This window comes from Melozone crissalis, unplaced genomic scaffold (assembly GCF_028551555.1).
Source record: "Melozone crissalis strain CALT ecotype California unplaced genomic scaffold, PUWL_Pcris_2 ptg000473l_1, whole genome shotgun sequence".
NCBI lineage: Eukaryota > Metazoa > Chordata > Aves > Passeriformes > Passerellidae > Melozone > Melozone crissalis.
The window spans coordinates 2,024-20,189 of record NW_026536189.1 but is presented as its reverse complement, the minus strand read 5'-3'; the positions used below and the strand labels follow the sequence as shown (position 1 = coordinate 20,189).

General features: G+C 61.3%; 1 protein-coding gene across 1 annotated transcript in view; it reads right to left on the bottom strand.

Annotated features, from left to right (window-relative positions):
- The window catches only part of LOC128950164 (venom factor-like), a 61,413-nt gene extending 43,583 nt beyond the window's left edge, over positions 1–17,830 (bottom strand). The window contains exons 1-11 of the mRNA XM_054295041.1: positions 17,814–17,830; positions 16,027–16,219; positions 13,213–13,372; positions 10,478–10,548; positions 10,293–10,387; positions 10,118–10,200; positions 9,932–10,022; positions 7,947–8,049; positions 6,610–6,730; positions 4,767–4,882; positions 1,879–2,025 (exon numbers count right to left, since the gene is read on the bottom strand). Of these exons, the coding sequence (XP_054151016.1) occupies positions 1,879–2,025; positions 4,767–4,882; positions 6,610–6,730; positions 7,947–8,049; positions 9,932–10,022; positions 10,118–10,200; positions 10,293–10,387; positions 10,478–10,548; positions 13,213–13,372; positions 16,027–16,212 (1,173 nt within the window). The 5' untranslated portion in view covers positions 16,213–16,219; positions 17,814–17,830. The remainder of the gene's footprint in view (positions 1–1,878; positions 2,026–4,766; positions 4,883–6,609; positions 6,731–7,946; positions 8,050–9,931; positions 10,023–10,117; positions 10,201–10,292; positions 10,388–10,477; positions 10,549–13,212; positions 13,373–16,026; positions 16,220–17,813) is intronic.
- Positions 17,831–18,166: the final 336 nt, after the last annotated feature.

Here is an 18,166-nt window from a genome sequence, read left to right as displayed (position 1 = left end):
GCTTGGACACCAGAGAGGTTCCACAGAGAAACCATCACGGAGGGCTTGGCCACCATAGAGGTTCCATAAAGATCTTGGCCATCATGGAAGGCTTGGCCACCATAGAGGTTCTGTAGAGGTATTGGTCACCATAAAGGTCTTGGCCATCATGGAGGTCTGTTGGACATCATGGAGGCCTTGGCCATTTTGGAAGTCTTGTCCACCATAGAAATTTTTCTCTCCATAGAGAGCTTGGCCACCATGGAGGGCTTGGCCACTGTGGTGGTCTTGGCTATCATGGAGGGCTTGGCCACCATAGGGGTTCCAGAGAGGTCTTGGCCACCATAGAGATCTTGGCCACCATAGAGGGCTTGGCCACCACAAAGGTCTTGACCATCATGGAGGGCTTGGCCACTATGGAAGTCTTGGCCACATAGAGGTCTTGGCCATCATGGAGGGCCTGACCACCACAGAGGTTCCATAAAGGTCATGGCCACCATAGAGGTTCCACAGAGGAACCATCATGGAGAGCTTGGCCACGACTGAGGTTCCATAAAGGGCTTGGCCACCATAGAGGTCCCATAGAAGTCTTGCTCACCATAAAGGTCTTCGCCACCATAAAGGTCTTGGCCACCATGAAGGTCTTGGCCATTATGGAGGACTTGGCTACCATAGAGGTTCCATAGATGTCTTGGCCACCATAAAGGTCTTGGCCACCATAGAGGGCTTGGCCATCCTGGAGGGCTTGGTCACCATAGGTGTTCCATAAAGGTCTTGGCCATCACAGAGGTTCCATAGAGGTCTTGGCCATCATGGTGGCACTTGGTCACCATACAGGGCTTGGCCATCATGGAAGTCTTGGCCATCATGGTGGTCTTAGCCATCATGGAGGGCTTGGCCACCACAGAGGTTCCATAGAAGAACCATCATGGAGGGCTTGGCCACCATTGAGGTTCCATAGAGGTCATGGCCACCATAAAGGTCTTGGCCACCGTAGAGGCCTTGGCTGTCATGGAGGGCTTGGCCACCATAGGTGTTCCATAGAGGAACCATCACGGAGCATTTGGCCACCATCCATGTCTTGGCCACCATAGAGGTTCCATAAAGGTCTTGGCCATCATGGAAGGCTTGGCCACCATAGAGGTTCCGTAGAGGTATTGGCCATCATGGAGGGCTTGGCCACTATGGAGGTCTTGGCCACCATGAAGATCTTGGCCACCATGGAGGGCTTGGCCACTGTGGTGGTCTTGGCTATCATGGAGGGCTTGGCCACCATAGGGGTTCCAGAGAGGTCTTGGCCACCATAGAGATCTTGGCCATCATGGAGAACTTGGCCACCACAGAGGTTCCATAGAGGTCTTGGCCAGCATGGAGGGCTTGGTCACCATAGACGGCTTGGCCACCACAAAGGTCTTGACCATCATGGAGGGCTTGGCCACTATGGAAGTCTTGGCCACATAGAGGTCTTGGCCATCAGGGAGAGCTTGGCCACCATAAAGGTTCCATAGAGGTCTTGGCCATCATGGAGGTCTTGGCCACCATAGAGGGTCCATAGAGGCCTTGGCCACCATGGAGGTCTTGACCACCACAAAGGTCTTGGCCACTATGGAGGTCTTGGTCACCATAGGGGTTCCATAGAGGTCTTGGCCATCATGGAGGGCTTGGCCACCACAAAGTTCTTGGCCATCATGGAGAGCTTGGTCACCATAGAGGTCTTGGCCACCATGGAGGTCTTGACCACCACAAAGTTCTCGGCCATCGTGGCGGTCTTGGCCACCACGGACGTCTTGACCTCAGCCACCTCAACCTTGGTCACTCCGGCCACCTCACCCACCCCAACCCTTGGTCACCTCCCCACCGGTGCCACCCCGGCGAGGTGACGGCGGTGTCCCCACTCACGGTGATGGGGACGCTGTCCTTGGTGGCCGGCATGTTGAGGACCAGCCTGGCCGTGCCATCGCCCCGGGTGGACACCTGGCCCTGGAAGCCATCGGCCTGCACGGTGACACGCGGCGCCGGGGACCCGTCGGGGTTGGTGACATAAACCTGGGGGGACAGGGGACACCGAGGGTTGGTGACATAAACCTGGGGGGACATCAGGGGTGGGGACATAAAGCTGGGGGGACAGGGGACACCAGGGATGGTGACATAAAACCTGGAGGGACATCAGGTGACATAAACCTGAGGGGACACCAGGGATGGTGACATAAACCTGGTGGTGACATTGACATAAACCTGGAGGGGACAGGGGACACCAGGGATGGTGACATAAACCTGGGGGGACATCAGGTGGCATAAACCTGAGGGGACACCAGGGATGGTGACATAAACCTGGTGGTGACATTGACATAAACCTGGAGGGGACAGGGGACACCAGGGGTGGTGACATAAAGCAGGAGGGGACACCAGGTGACATAAACCTGGAGGGGACAGGGGACACTGGGGTTGGTGGGGTTGGTGACATAAACCTACAGGGGACACAGGAGGTGACATAAACCTGCAGGGGACACTGGGAATGGTGACATAAACCTGCAGGGGACACTGGGGGTTGGTGACATAAACCTGGAGGGGACACCAGGGATGGTGACATAAACCTGGTGGTGACATTGACATAAACCAGGGGTGGTGACATAAAGCTGGGGGGACAGGGGACACCAGGGAGGTGGTGACATAAACCCGGAGGGGACACTGGGGGTGGTGACATAAACCTGGAGGGGACATCAGGAAGGGGTGGTGGCGCTGGGGACAATGATACTGGGAATGGGTGGTGGCACCAGGAAGGGGTGGTGGCACCAGGAAGGGGTGGTGGCACTGGGAAGGGACAATGATACTGGAAGGGGTGGTGACATCGGGAAGGGCACTGGGAATGGGTGGCGGCACTGGGAGGGGACACTGGGAGGGGATGGTGACACTGGGAACGGGTGGTGGCACTTGGAAGGGGTGGTGGCAGCAGGAAGGGGTGGTGGCACTGGGAAGGGGACACTGATACTGGGAGGGGACACTGATACTGGGAAGGGGTGGTGGCACCGGGAATGGGTGGTGGCACTGAGAGGGGACACTGGGAAGGGGTGGTGGCCCTGGTAAGGGACACTGGGAAATGGATGGTGTCACCAGGAAGGGGTGGTGGCACAGGGAGATGACACTGATAAGGGGTGGGGGCACTGGGAGATGACACTGATAAGGGATGGTGGCACTGGGAATGGGTGGTGGCACTGGGAAGGGACACCAGGAAGGGGTGGTGGCACTGGGAGGGGACACTGGGGAAGGATGATGGCACTTGGAGGAGACACTGATACTGGGAAGGGGTGGTGGCACTGGGGACAATGACACTGGAAACGGGTGGTGGCACCAGTAAGGGGTGGTGGTGGCACTGGGAAGGGACACTGGGAACGGGTGGTGGCACTGGGAGGGGACACTGATACTGGGAAGGGGTGGTGGCCCCAGGAGGGGACACTGGGAAGGGGTGGTGGCACCGGGAAAGAGTGGTGGCACTGGGGACAATGACACTGGTAAGGGGTGGTGGCACCGGGAAAGGGTGGTGGCACTGGGGACAATGACACTGGTAAGGGGTGGTGGCACCGGGAAAGGGTGGTGGCACTGGGGACAATGACACTGGTAAGGGGTGGTGGCACCGGGAAAGGGTGGTGGCACCAGGAGGGGACACTGGGAAGGGGTGGTGACACCGGGAAGGGGTGGTGGCACTGCAAAGGGACACTGGGAATGGGTGGTGGCACCAGGAAAGAGTGGTGGCACTGGGAAGGGACACCAGGAAGGGGTGGTGGCACTGGGAGGTGACACTGGGAAGAGGTGGTGACACTGGGAGGAGACACTGGGAATGGGTGGTGGCACCAGGAAAGAGTGGTGGCACTGGGGACAATGACACTGGAAAGGGGTGGTGACACCAGTAAGGGATAGTGGCACTGGGAAGGGACACTTGGAACGGGTGGTGGCACTGGGAAGGGGACACTGATACTGGGAGGGGACACTGATACTGGGAAGGGGTGGTGACATTGGGAAGGGACACTGGGAAGGGGTGGTGGCACCAGGAGGGGACACTGGGAAGGGCTGGTGGCCCTGGTAAGGAACACTGGAAATGGGTGGTGGCACCAGGAAGGAGTGGTGGCACTGGGAGGTGACACTGGGAATGGGTGGTGGCACCAGGAAAGAGTGGTGGCACTGGGGACAATGACACTGGGAAGGGGTGGTGGCCCTGGTAAGGGACACTGGGAATGGGTGGTGGCACTGGGGAAGAGTGGTGGCACTGGGAAGGGACACTGGGAAGGGGTGGTGGCACTGGGAAGGGACACCAGGAAGGAGTGGTGGCACTGGGAGGTGACACTGGAAATGGGTGGTGGCACCGGGAAAGAGTGGTGGCACTGGGAAGGGACACTGGGAAGGGGTGGTGACACCGGGAAGGGGCGGTGGCACTGCAAAGGGACACTGGGAAGGGGTGGTGGCACCAGGAGGGGACGCTGGAAATGGGTGGTGGCACTGGGAAAGAGTGGTGGCACTGGGGACAATGACACTGGGAAGGGGTGGTGGCCCTGGTAAGGGACACCGGGAATGGGTGGTGGCACCGGGAGGGGACACCGCCACCAGGCAGTGCCACCCCAGTGACACAGTGGGGACATCCCACGGTTGCCCAGCCCCTCTCAGGTGACACAGGGACATCCCCCAGGGTCCGACTCCTCCGCCACGCCCAGCTGTGCCCTGTCCCCACGCCAGGACACCCCGTGGGTCCCCGTGCCACCACCCGGGGCCACCGCTGTCCCCAAGGTGTCACCAACCATGAGGTCAAAGGGCATCCCCGGCTTGAAGTACTTGGGCGTGCGGGTGAAGTGGATGCTGTAGGGGGACGTGACGATCCTGATGTCACCGAGCTGGGCCTCCACCATGTCACTGCCTGTGGGGACACCACCGCGGTGGCCTTGTCACCTCCCTGTCCCCATCTCAGGTGTGCCCCAATCCGCCCTGTCCCTGTCCCTCCATGTCACTGCCTGTGGGGACATCACCGCGGTGGCCGTGTCACCTCCCTGTCCCCACCCCAGGTGTCCCCCCATGCTCACTGTCCCTGTCCCATTTATGTCCCTGTGCCACCCTCCATGTCACTGCCTGTGGGGACACCACGGTGGCCGTGTCACCTCCCTGTCCCCACCCCAGGTGTCCCCCCCATCCTTGCCATCCCTGTCCCCTCTATGTGCCACCCTCCTGTAGGGACACCATGGTGGCCGTGTCACCTCCCCATCTCAGGTGTCCCCCCATCCTCGCTGTCCCCTGCCACCCTCCATGTCACTGCCTGTGGGGACACCACGGTGGCCGTGTCACCTGAGGTTCCTGTCCCCTCTATGTCCCCTTCCCACCACCCTGGATGTCCTCCATGTCACTGCCTGTGGGGACACCATGGTGGCCGTGTCACCTCCCTGTCCCCATCCTCACCATCCTTGTCCCTTCTATGTCCCCATGCCATCCTCCATGTCACTGCCTGTGGGGACACCGCAGTGGCCGTGTCACCTCCCTGTCCCCATCTCAGGTGTCCCCCCATCCTTGCCATCCCTGTCCCCTCTATGTGCCACCCTCCTGTAGGGACACCATGGTGGCTGTGTCACCTCCCCATCTCAAGTGTCCCCCCATTCTCACTGTCCCTGTCCCCTCATTGTCCCCACCATGTCACCGTCTGTGTCACCATGTCACATCCCTGTCCCAGGTGTCCCCCCATTCTCACTGTCCCTGTCCCCTCACTGTCCCCGTGCCACCACCCTGGATGTCCTCTATGTCACTGCCTGTGGGGACACCGCGGTGGCCGTGTCACCTGGGGTCCCTGTCCCCATCCTCGCTGTCCCTGTCCCCTCACTGTCCCCCTGCCACCCTCCTGTGGGGACACCGCAGTGGCCGTGTCACCTCCAGGCCCTGTCCCAGGTGTCCCCTCGTCCTCGTTGTCCCTGTCCCCTCTATGTGCCACCCTCCTGTGGGGACACCGTGGTGGCCATGTCACCTCTGATCCCTGTCCCCATCTCAGGTGTCCCCCCATGCTTGCCATCCCTGTCCCCTCTATGTCCCTGTGCCACCCTCCATGTCAGTGCCCGTGGGGACACCGTGGTGGCCGTGTCACCTCCTTGTCCCAGGTGTCTCCTCATCCTCTCTGTCCCTGTCCTGCCGTGTCCCCCCCATCTCCCAGCATGTCCCCCCATGTCCCCCTGCTGTCCCTGTCCCCCCCATGTCCCCCCGTGACCACCCATGTCCCCTCACTGTCCCTGTCCCCCCATGTCCCCCATGTCCCCCCGTGTCCCCCTGTGTCCCCTACGTCCCCCCATGTCCCCTCATGCCCCCAATGTCCCTGCACAGACCTGACTCGGTGATGACGGTGACAGTGACATACAGCGAGTGTCCCACCATGTTCCCCATGTCCCCCCATGTCCCCTCATGTCCCCAATGTCCCCAGTGTCCCCGCACAGACCTGACTCGGTGATGACGGTGACGGTGACATAGAGGGAGTGTCCCCCATGTCCCCCCCATGTCCCCAATGTCCCCAATGTCCCCCATGTCCCCAGTGTCCCCCCATATCCCCCATGTCCCATTTCTGTCCCTGTCCCCCAATGTCCCCCTGTGTCCCCTCAATGTCCCCGCACAGACCTGACTCGGTGATGACGGTGACAGTGACATACAGCGAGTGTCCCACCAGCTCCTGGGGCTTGGGGAAGCGCTCGCGCAGGTGAGCCATGGACAGCAGGGCATCGGCGTCACCGTCCTGCACCTGGGGACACATTGGGGACACATTGGGGACAGGGTTAGGGACAGCAGGGCATCGGCGTCACCGTCCTGCACCTGGGGACACATTGGGGACACATTGGGGACAGGGTTGGGGACACATTGGGGACACATTGGGGACAGGGTTAGGGACAGCAGGGCATCGGCGTCACCGTCCTGCACCTGGGGACACATTGGGGACACATTGGGGACAGGGTTAGGGACAGCAGGGCATCGGCGTCACCGTCCTGCACCTGGGGACACATTGGGGACACATTGGGGACACATTGGGGACAGCAGGGCATCGGCGTCACCGTCCTGCACCTGGGGACACATTGGGGACACATTGGGGACACATTGGGGACAGCAGGGCATTGGCGTCACCGTCCTGCACCTGGGGACACATTGGGGACACATTGGGGACACATTGGGGACAGGGTTAGGGACACATTGGGGACAGCAGGGCATCGGTGTCACCGTCCTGCACCTGGGGAAACACTGGGGACATTGGGGACACATTGGGGACAGGGTTGGGGACACATTGGGGACATTGGGGACAGGGTTAGGGACAGCAGGGCATCGGCGTCACCGTCCTGCACCTGGGGAAACACTGGGGACACATTGGGGACAGGGTTAGGGACAGTAGGGCATCGGTGTCACTGTCCTGCACCTGGGGACACACTGGGGACACATTGAGGACACGTTGGGGACACATTGGGGACACATTGGGGTCAGCAGGGCATCGGTGTCACCGTCCTGCACCTGGGGACACATTGGGGACACACTGGGGACAGGGTTAGGGACAGGGACAATGCCAGGGTTGGGGACACTGTTGGGGACACAACTGGGGACAGGGACAGTTCCAGGCTCACCGGGACAGGGTTGGGGACAGGGACAGTGCCAGGGCTGGGCACAGCATTGGGGACAGTGCCTGGCTCACCAGGACAGTGTTGGGGACAGTGCCAGGGTTGGGGACAGTGGCAGTGCCAGGCTCACTGGGACAGGGTTGGGGACAGGGACAGGGACAGGGACAGTGACAGTGCCAGGCTCACAGGGACAGTGCCAGGGTTGGGGACAGGGAGAGTGGCAGTGCCAGGGTCACCGGGACAGTGTTGGGGACAGTGCCAGGGTTGGGGACAGCGTTGGGGACAGTGCCATCTCACTGGGACAGCGTTGGGGACAGTGCCAGGGTTGGGGACACATTGGGGACAGTGCCATCTCACCGGGACGCGCCGCAGGGACTGGGGGATGCTCTTCCTCTCGTCGTCCACCATGACCCCGAAGAGCACAAAGGCCATGCCCTCCACCTTCCTGCCGTACAGGTACCTGGGGACAGCCACCGTGTCACCCTGCCACCCTGTCACCCTGCCACCCTGTCACCCTGTCACCGTGTCACCCTGTCATTGTGCCACCCTGTCACCGTGTCACTGTGTCCCCTGCACATCCCCTCCACCTTCCTGCCGTACAGGTACCTGGGGACAGCCACCGTGCCACCGCGTCACCCTGTCACCCTGTCACTGTGTCACCGTGTCACCCTGTCACCGTGTCACCCTGTCACCCTGTCATTGTGCCACCCTGTCACCATGTCACCGTGCCACCCTGCACATCCCCTCCACCTTCCTGCCGTACAGGTACCTGGGGACAGCCACCCTGTCACCCTGCCACCCTGTCACCCTGTCACTGTGTCACCCTGTCACTGTGTCACTGTGTCACTGTGTCACCGTGTCACCGTGTCACCCTGTCACCCTGTCACCCTGTCATTGTGCCACCCTGTCACCGTGTCACTGTGTCCCCTGCACATCCCCTCCACCTTCCTGCTGTACAGGTACCTGGGGACAGCCACCGCGCCACCGCATCACCCTGCCACCCTGTCACCCTGTCACTGTGTCACCCTGTCACTGTGTCACTGTGTCACTGTGTCACCGTGTCACCCTGTCACCCTGTCATTGTGCCACCCTGTCACCGTGTCACTGTGTCCCCTGCACATCCCCTCCACCTTCCTGCCGTACAGGTACCTGGGGACAGCCACCACGCCACCGCGTCACCCTGTCACCCTGTCACCCTGTCACTGTGTCACCGTGTCACTGTGTCACCCTGTCACTGTGTCACCGTGTCACCATGTCACCCTGTCACCGTGTCACTGTGTCCCCGGCACATCCCGTCTACCTTCCTGCCATACAGGTACCTGGGGACAGCCACCGTGTCACCCTGTCACTGTGTCACCTTTCACTGTGTCACCGTGTCACAGTGTTGCCCTGTCACCTGTCACTGTGTCACTGTGTCACCCGGTCACCATGTCACCATGTCACAGTGTTACCATGTCACCCTGTCACCCTGTCATTGTGTCACTGTGTCACTATGTCACCCTGTCACCTGCCACCGTGTCACTGTGTCCCTGTGTCCCCTGCACATCCCGTCCACCTTCCTGCCGTACAGGTACCTGGGGACAGCCACCATGTCACCATGTCACCCTGTCACCTGTTACTGTGTCACCGTGTCACACTGTCACCGTGTCACCGTGTCACCCTGTCACTGTGTCACTGTGTCATCATGTCACCCTGTCACTCCGTCACTGTGCCAGCCTGTCCCCATGTCCCCATCCTGCCACCCTGTCTCTGCCATCCCATCCCTGCCACCACCAATGTCCCCATTGTCCCCATGTCCCCACCCAGCCACTCCTGTCCCTGCCACCACCAATGTCACCAATATCCCCATCCTGCCACCACCACCATTGTCCCCATGTCCCCATCCTGTCACCCCTGTGTCATCCCATCCCTGCCACCACCAATGCCACCATTGTCACCATGCCCACATCCTGCCACCCCTGTCCCTGTCACCACCAATGTCCCCATGTCCCCAAGCTGTCACCCCTCTGTCATCCCTTCCCTGCCACCACCATCAGTGCCAATGTCCCCATGTCCCCATGTCCCCATGCTGTCACCCCATCCCTGCCACCACCAATGTCACCATGTCCCCATGCTGTCATCCCTGTCCCTAGCATCCCATCCCTGCCACCACCAATGCCACCACCACCAATGTCCCCATGTCCCCATCCCTGCCACCACCACCGATGTCCCCAAGCCATCCCATGTCCCCTCCACCCTGTCCCTGTGCCACCACCCCAGCCCAGCTGTCCCCCTGTCCCCCCACACATCTGTGCCCCCGGAGGGGACACTTCTGTCCCCAAAAAGGGACACTTTGGTGTCACCTGGCGTGGATGGACACCTTGAAGTCCTCCTGGCTGTCGATGTAGAGGAACTTCTTCTCAGGAACCAGGGACACCTCGAAGCTGGGCAGCACTGCGGGGTGACACCACCACCGGTGACGCCACCGGTGACGCCATCGGTGACGCCGCCACCCCGGTGTCCCCAAGGCCACCCTCCCTGTCACCCACCGTATTCCTTGACCTCGAATTTGGTGCTGAATTCCTGATCCGGAGAATCCTCGAATTTGGCCGAAATCGTCCACGTGCCCAAGCTGGGGAGGTGACACGGAGGTGACACGGAGGTGACAGGGAGGTGACAACCCAGGGGTGTCCCCAGGCCACCGCGGGGGACGGTGCCACCCACCTGATGACCTCGGGCAGGTTGTGGGTGAAGGACAGGATCCCGTTCTTGGCCGGAGACGACACCAGGACTTGTTTGATGATGACGTTGTCGGGCGTCTGAGGGGACACGCGGGTGGCACCGCGTCACCTCTGTGTGTGTCACCTGTGCGTGCGTGTCACCCACCTGTGTCACCCCAGGGCGCTCACCTTGACCTCCACGGTGACCGTCTTGGCCACCGGCTGCATGAGGTGGTTCACGGTGAAGAGGCGGCAGAGCACTGCAGGGGACACGGGGGACAGTGAGGGGACACGGGGGACACGTGGGGACACAGGGGACAGTGAGGGGACACAGGGGACACGGACAGGGTTGGGACACAGGGGACAGTGAGGGGACACAGGGGACACGGGGGGACACAGGGGACAGTGAGGGGACACAGGGGACAAGGTCAGGGTTGGGACACAGGGGACAATGAGGGGACACAGGGGACAAGGTCAGGGTTGGGACACAGGGGACAATGAGGGGACACAGGGGACACGGGGGGACACAGGGGACAGTGAGGGGACACAGGGGACACGGGGGGACACAGGGGACTGAGAGGGGACACAGAGGACAGTGAGGGGACACAGGGGACAAGGACAGGGTCAGGACACAGGGGACAGTGAGGGGACAAGGTGAGGACAAGGTGAGGGGACACAGGGGACACGTGGGGACATAGGGGACAAGGACAGGGTCAGGACACAGGGGACACGTAGGACAAGGTGAGGGGCCACAGGGGCCACAGGGGACACTTGGGGACAGCCAGCACTGGAGGGGACACAGGGGACAGTGAGGGGACACAGGGGACACAGGGGGAAAAGTGAGGGGACAGAGGTGACAAGGTGAGGGGACACAGGGGACACAGGAGATGGTGAGGGGACAAACTGAGGGGACACAGGGGACAAGGACAGGGTGGGGACACAAGGGACAGGGTGAGAGGGGACACAGGGGACACAGGGGACAAGGTGAGAGGACACAAGGGACTGAGAGGGGACACAGGGGACATGGTGAGGGGGACACGTGAGGACAAAGTGAGAGGGGACACAAGGGACACTTGGAGACAGCCAGCACTGGGAGGGGACACAGGGGACTGGGAGGGGACAAAGTGAGAGGGGACAAGGGGGGCAAGGTGAGGGGACACAGGGGACAAGGTGAGGGGACACCTGGGGACAGCCAGCACTGGGAGGGGACACTGGGGACATGGTGAGAGGACACAGGGGACACCTGGGGACACACGGGACAAGGTCAGGGGACACAGGGGACACAGGGGGAAAAGTGAGGGGACAGAGGTGACAAGGTGAGGGGACATAGGGGACACAGGAGATGGTGAGGGGACAAAGTGAGGGGACACAGGGGACAAGGACAGGGTGGGGACACGAGGGACAGGGTGGGAGGGGACACAGGTGAGGGGACAAAGGGCACATGGGGGACAAGGCGAGGGGACAACGTGAGAGGACAGAGGGGACAAGGTGAGGGGACACAGGGGACACGGTGAGGGGACAAGGTGAGAGGGGACATGTGGGGACAAGGCGAGGGGACACAGGGGACACGTGGGGACATAGGGGACAAGGACAGGGTCAGGACACAGGGGACATGTGGGACAAAGTGAGGGGACACAGGGGACACGGTGAGGGAGGACAAGGACAGGGTGAGGACACAAGGGACAAGGTGAGAGGGGACACAGGGGACAAGGTGAGAGGGGACAAGGACAGGGTGGGGACACAGGGGACAAGGTGAGGGGGCAATGTGAGGGGACACAAGGGACAAGGTCAGAGGGGACACATGGGGACAGCCAGCACTGGGAGGGGACACAGGGGACAAGGTGAGGGGACAAGGTGAGAGGGGACAAGGACAGGGTGGGGACACAGGGGACAAGGTGAGGGGGCAATGTGAGGGGACACAAGGGACAAGGTGAAGGGACACAGGGGACAAGATCAGAGGGGACACATGGGGACAGCCAGCACTGGGAGGGGACACATGGGTCTGGGAGGGGACACAGGGAACTGAGAGTGTCCCCAGGTGTCCCCAGCTGTCCCTGCAGTGTCCCCAGGTGTCCCCAGGTGTCCTCAAGGTCACTCATCGTTGCTCCAGGAGGTGTCTCCAAGCCCCCAAGGCGTCCCCATGCCCTCAATGTCCCCACAGTGTCCCCATGCCCTCGGTGTCCCCACAGTGTCCCCATCCCTTTGGTGTCCCCATCCCCTCCAATGTCCCCACAGTGTCCCCATGCCCTCAGTGTCCCCATCCCCTCCCATGTCCCCAGCTGTCCCCAGGAGTCCCCAGCTGTCCCCAGGTGTCCCTGCAGTGTCCCCGCAGTGTCCCCATCCCCTCCAATGTCCCCAGCTGTCCCTGCAGTGTCCCCAGGTGTCCCCACTCACCCATCGGTGGCCCTGGCAGTGTCCCCAGCCCTCTGAGGTGTCCCCACACCTGTGATGTCCCCACAGTGTCCCCATCCCTTTGGTGTCCCCATCCCCTCCAATGTCCCCAGGCTGTCCCCAGCTGTCCCCAGGGTGTCCCTGCAGTGTCCCCATCCCCTCCAATGTCCCCAGCTGTCCCTGCAGTGCCCCCAGCTGTCCCCAGCTGTCCCCCAGTGTCCCCAGGGTCACTCACTAGTGCTCTCGGGGGTGTCCCCCTGCCTGTGATGTCCCCACAGTGTCCCCATCTCCTCGGTGTCCCCATCCCCTACAATGTCCCCAGCTGTCCCCAGGGTGTCCCCAGCTGTCCCCAGGTGTCCTCAAGGTCACTCATCGTTGCTCCAGGAGGTGTCTCCAAGCCCCCAAGGTGTCCCCATGCCCTCAATGTCCCCACAGTGTCCCCATGCCCTCGGTGTCCCCATCCCCTCCCATGTCCCCAGCTGTCCCTGCAGTGTCCCTGCGGTGTCCCTGCGGTGTCCCCAGTGTCCCCTCACCGGTGCTGCCCGGCGTGTAGATGGGTTTGTCGGTCTGCACGAAGACGTGGCCGCTCTGCAGGGCCACCAGCAGCACCTTCTCCAGCGTCACCGCGGCCACCCGCGCCGTCACCGCCACAAAGCGCTTCCCCGGCGCCGGCGGCAGCGCCTTGGCTGGCACCTGGGGACACGGGGACACCCGTGGGGACACTGGGGACACTGGGGACATGGGGGGGATTGGGGACATTGGGGACATGGGGGGGATTGGGGACAGTGGGGACATTGGGGGCATTGGGGGGGGATTGGGGACAGTGGGGACAGGGGGGACATAGGGGGCATTGGGGGGATTGGGGACATTGGGGACTTTGGGGACAATGGGGACATCCAGAGGGACAGGAGACATTGGGGACATTGGGGACATTGGAGACACTGGGGACATTGGGGGATTGGGGGAATTGGGGACAGGGGGACATTGGGGACATTGGGGAGATCCAAAGGGGCAGGGGACATTGGGGACATTGGGGGAATTGGGGGGGACTGGGGACATGGGGGACATTGGGGACAGTGGGGACAGTGGGGACATTGGGGACATTGGGGACATTGGTGGGATTGGGGGGATTGGGGAGAGTGGGTGGATTGGGGACAGTGGGGACGTGGGGACATTAGGGATATTGGGGACACTGGGGACCTTGGGGGATAGGGGGCATTGGGGACACTGGGGGGATTGGGGACATCCATGGGGACAGGGGATAGTGGAGACATTGGGGTCAGTGGGGACATTGAGGGGATTGGGGACATTGGGGTCAGTGGGGACAGTGGGGACATGGGGACATCCATGGGGACACTGGGGACATTGGGGGGATTGGGGACAGTGGGGACACTGAGGACATTCAGAGGGATATTGGGGACACTGGGGACATTGGGGACATTGGGGACATCGATGGGGTCAGGGGACATTTGGGACAGTGGGGATTTTGGGGATATCCACAGGGACATTGGGGACACTGGGGACGGTGGGGACATTGGGGGCATTTGTGGGGACACCTGAAGGTGACCATTCCATGGACACCAGGAATGACCACCTCACTGTCCCCAGAGTGACCACCCCACTGTCCCCAGGACTGACCACTGCCCCCAGCAGTGACCACTGTCCCCAGAGTGACCAGTGTCCTCAGCAGAGTGACCACTGTCCCCAGAGTGACCACCCCACTGTCCCCAGCAGTGACCACTGTCCCCAGAGTGACCAGTGTCCTCAGCAGAGTGACCACTGTCCCCAGAGTGACCACCCCACTGTCCCCAGCAGTGACCACTGTCCCCAGAGTGACCAGTGTCCTCAGCAGAGTGACCACTGTCCCCAGAGTGACCACCCCACTGTCCCCAGCAATGACCACTGTCCCCAGAGTGACCAGTGTCCTCAGCAGAGTGACCACTGTCCCCAGAGTGACCACCCCACTGTCCCCAGCAGTGACCACTGTCCCCAGCAGTGACCATCCCCACTGTCCATAGCACTGACCGCTGTCCCCAGAGTGACTGCTGTCCCCAGAGTGACCATGTCCCCAGCAGTGACCACTGTCCCCAGAGTGACTGCTGTCCCCAGAGTGACCACTGTCCCCAGAGTGACCACCCCACTGTCCCCAGAGTGATCACTGTCCCCAGAGTGACCATCCCCACTGTCCATAGCACTGACCACTGTCCCCAGAGTGACCACCCCACTGTCCCCAGAGTTACCACCCCACTGTCCCCAGAGTGACCACCCCACTGTCCCCAGCAGTGACCACTGTCCCCAGAGTGACCATCCCCACTGTCCATAGCACTGACCACTGCCCCCAGAGTGACTGCTGTCCCCAGAGTGACCACCCCGCTGTCCCCACCCCACTGTCCCCAGAGTGACCACCCCGCTGTCCCCACCCCGCTGTCCCCAGAGTGACCACCCCGCTGTCCCCACCCCGCTGTCCCCTCCGGCCACTCCCCGCCCCCGCTCAGGGTCAGTTCCCGTTTCCCGTCCCGGGGAGTGACCGCGGGGACAGTGACCCGTGATGGTCACCGGGGGGAGGTGACACTGACCGGGGGAGGTGACACTGACCGGGGGGGGTGACACTGACCGGGGGGGGTGACACTGACCAGAAGAAGGTGACCCCATACCTTGATGGTGGCCGTGGCCAGGAGATGGTGACACTGACCAGAAGGGGGAGGTGACAGTGACCAGGGGAAGGTGACACTGACCAGAAGGGGAGGTGACACTCCCCAGGATGACAGAGTGACCCCGTACCTTGATGGTGGCCGTGGCCAGAGGGGGTTGGTGACAGTGACAAGGGGGAGGTGACACTGACCAGGGGGAGGTGGCACTGATTGGATGGGGATGGTGACACTAACCAGAGGGAGGTGACACTGACCAGGATGACAAGGTGACCCCATACCTTGATGGTGGCACTGACCAGGGAGAGGTGACAGTGACCAGGGGGTGGTGACACTGACCAGGGGGAGGTGACAGTGACAAGGGGGAGGTGACACTGACCAGGGGGAGGTGACACTGATCATGGGGAGGTGACACTGACCACGGGGAGGTGGCAGTTACCAGAAGGGGAGGTGACACTGACCAGGGGGTGGTGACACTGACCAGAAGGGGAGGTGACACTGCCCAGGGTGACAGAGTGACCCCGTACCTTGATGGTGGCTGTGGCCAGGGGGAGGTGACACTGACCAGAAGGGGAGGTGACAGTGATGAGGAGGAGGTGACACTGACCAGAAGGGGGTAGTGACACTGACCAGAAGGGGGAGGTGACACTGACCAGAAGGGGAGGTGACACCGCCCACGGTGACAAGGTGACCCCGTACCTTGATGGTGGCCGTGGCCATCATGCCCTGCGCGGGGCTCAGCTCCACGTTGGTCCGGAACAGCACCTGGCGCTTCTGGGGGAAGTCGTGCACCAGCAGCAGCGCCTGCGTGGCCGCGCTCAGCCCCGGCGCCTCCAGCAGCACCAGCTCGTCCGCGTCCAGCCGCAGCACGGCCGGGGCCACCATGGTCACCCTGGGGACAGCAATGGCCGGGTCACCATGGTCACCCTGCGGACGGACACGGGGTGGCACGGGGCGCAGAAACCCCCAAAAACCCCCAAAATCTGCCCCAAAACCCCCCAAAATCTGCCCCAAAACCCCCCAAAATCTGCCCCAAAAACCCCAAAATCTGCCCCAAAAACAGCTTGGGAAACTCAGAAGCCCAGAAATCCCAAAATCTGCCCCAAAACCCCCCAAAATCTGCCCCAAAAACCCCCCAAAATCTGCCCCAAAACCCCCCAAAATCTGCCCCAAAACCCCCCAAAATCTGCCCCAAAAACCCCAAAATCTGCCCCAAAACACCTTGGGAACCTCAGAAACCCCAAAATCTGTCCTGAAAACACCCTGGGGACAGCAATGGCCGGGGTCACCATGGTCACCCTGGGGACAGACACGGGATGGCACGAGGCACAAAAACCCCAAAATCTGCCCCAAAACCCCAAAATCTGCCAAAAAAACCCCAAAATCTGCCCCAAAAACAGCCTGGGAAACTCAGAAACCCCAAAATCTGCCCCAAAAACCCCAAAATGTGTCCCAATATCACCTTGGGAACCTCAGAAACACAGAAACCCCAAAATCTGCCCCAAAAACACCTTGGGGGATGGCAATGGTGGGGCCACCATGGTCACCCTGGGGACAGACACGGGATGGCACGGGGCGCAGAAACCCCAAAAACCCCAAAAATCTGCCCCAAAAACAGCTTGGGAAACTCAGAAGCCCAGAAATCCCAAAATTTGCCCAAAAAACCCCCCAAATCTGTCCCAAAACCCCCCAAATCTGTTCCAAAACCCCCAAAATCTGCCCCAAAAACAGCTTGGGGACCCCAGAAACCTTTGGTGGCCTCACGGGACCCATAAACCTCAAAATCTGCCCCAAAACCCACAAAATCTGCCCCAAAACCCAGAAAATCTGCTCCAAAAACCCCAAAATCTGCCCCAAAACATCTTGAGAACCTCAGAAACCCCAAAATCTGTCCTGAAAACCTTGGGACAGCAATGGCCGGGGTCACCATGGTCACCCTGCGGAAGGACACAGGATTGCACGGGGTGCAGAAACCCCAAAAACCCCAAAAATCTGCCCCAAAAACAACTTGGGAAACTCAGAAACCCAGAAACCCCAAAATCTGCCCCAAAAACACCTTGGGGAACTCAGAAACCCCAAAACCTGCCCCAAAAACAGCTTGGGAAACTCAGAAACCCCAAAATCTGCCCCGAAAACACCCTGGGGACCCCAAAATCTGCCCCAAAAACATCTTGGGAACCTCAGAAACCCCAAAATCTGCCCCAAAACCAGCTCGGGAACCCAGAAACCCCAAAATGTGTCCCGGAATTACCTCGGGGGTGGGTTTGGGTTGGGGTCCCATGGGTGGGATTTGGGTTGGGGGTCCCATGGGTGGGGTGAGGTTGGGGTGAGGGTCCCATGGGTGAAGTTGGGGGGGGGGGGGTCCCATAGGTAGGGCTGTGGGTTGGGGTCCCATGGGTGGGATTTGGGTTGGGGGGTCCCATGGATGGGGTGGGGGTCCCATGGATGTGTGTTGGGATTTGGGGTGGGGGTCCCCACTATTGCACAGCTGAGCGCGGGCGGGGGTCCCATGGGTAGGTTTGGGGTGGGGGTCCCATAGGTGGGATTGGGTTTGGGTTGGGGGTCCCATGGGTGGGGGTCAGGGTCCCATGGGTGGGTTTTGGTTGGGTTGGGGGTCCCATAGGTGGGATTGGGTTTTGGGGTTGGGGGTCCCATGGATGGGTTGGGTGGGGGTCCCATGGGTGGGTTTTGGTTGGGTTGGGGGTCCCATGGCTGGATTTGGGTGGGGGTCCCATGTGTTGGGGTTTAGGAGTGGGGGTCCCATGGGTCGGGCTGGGGGCCCCATGGTTGGGTTTGAGGTTGAGGGTCCCATGGACAGGGATGGGATTTGGGGTGGGGG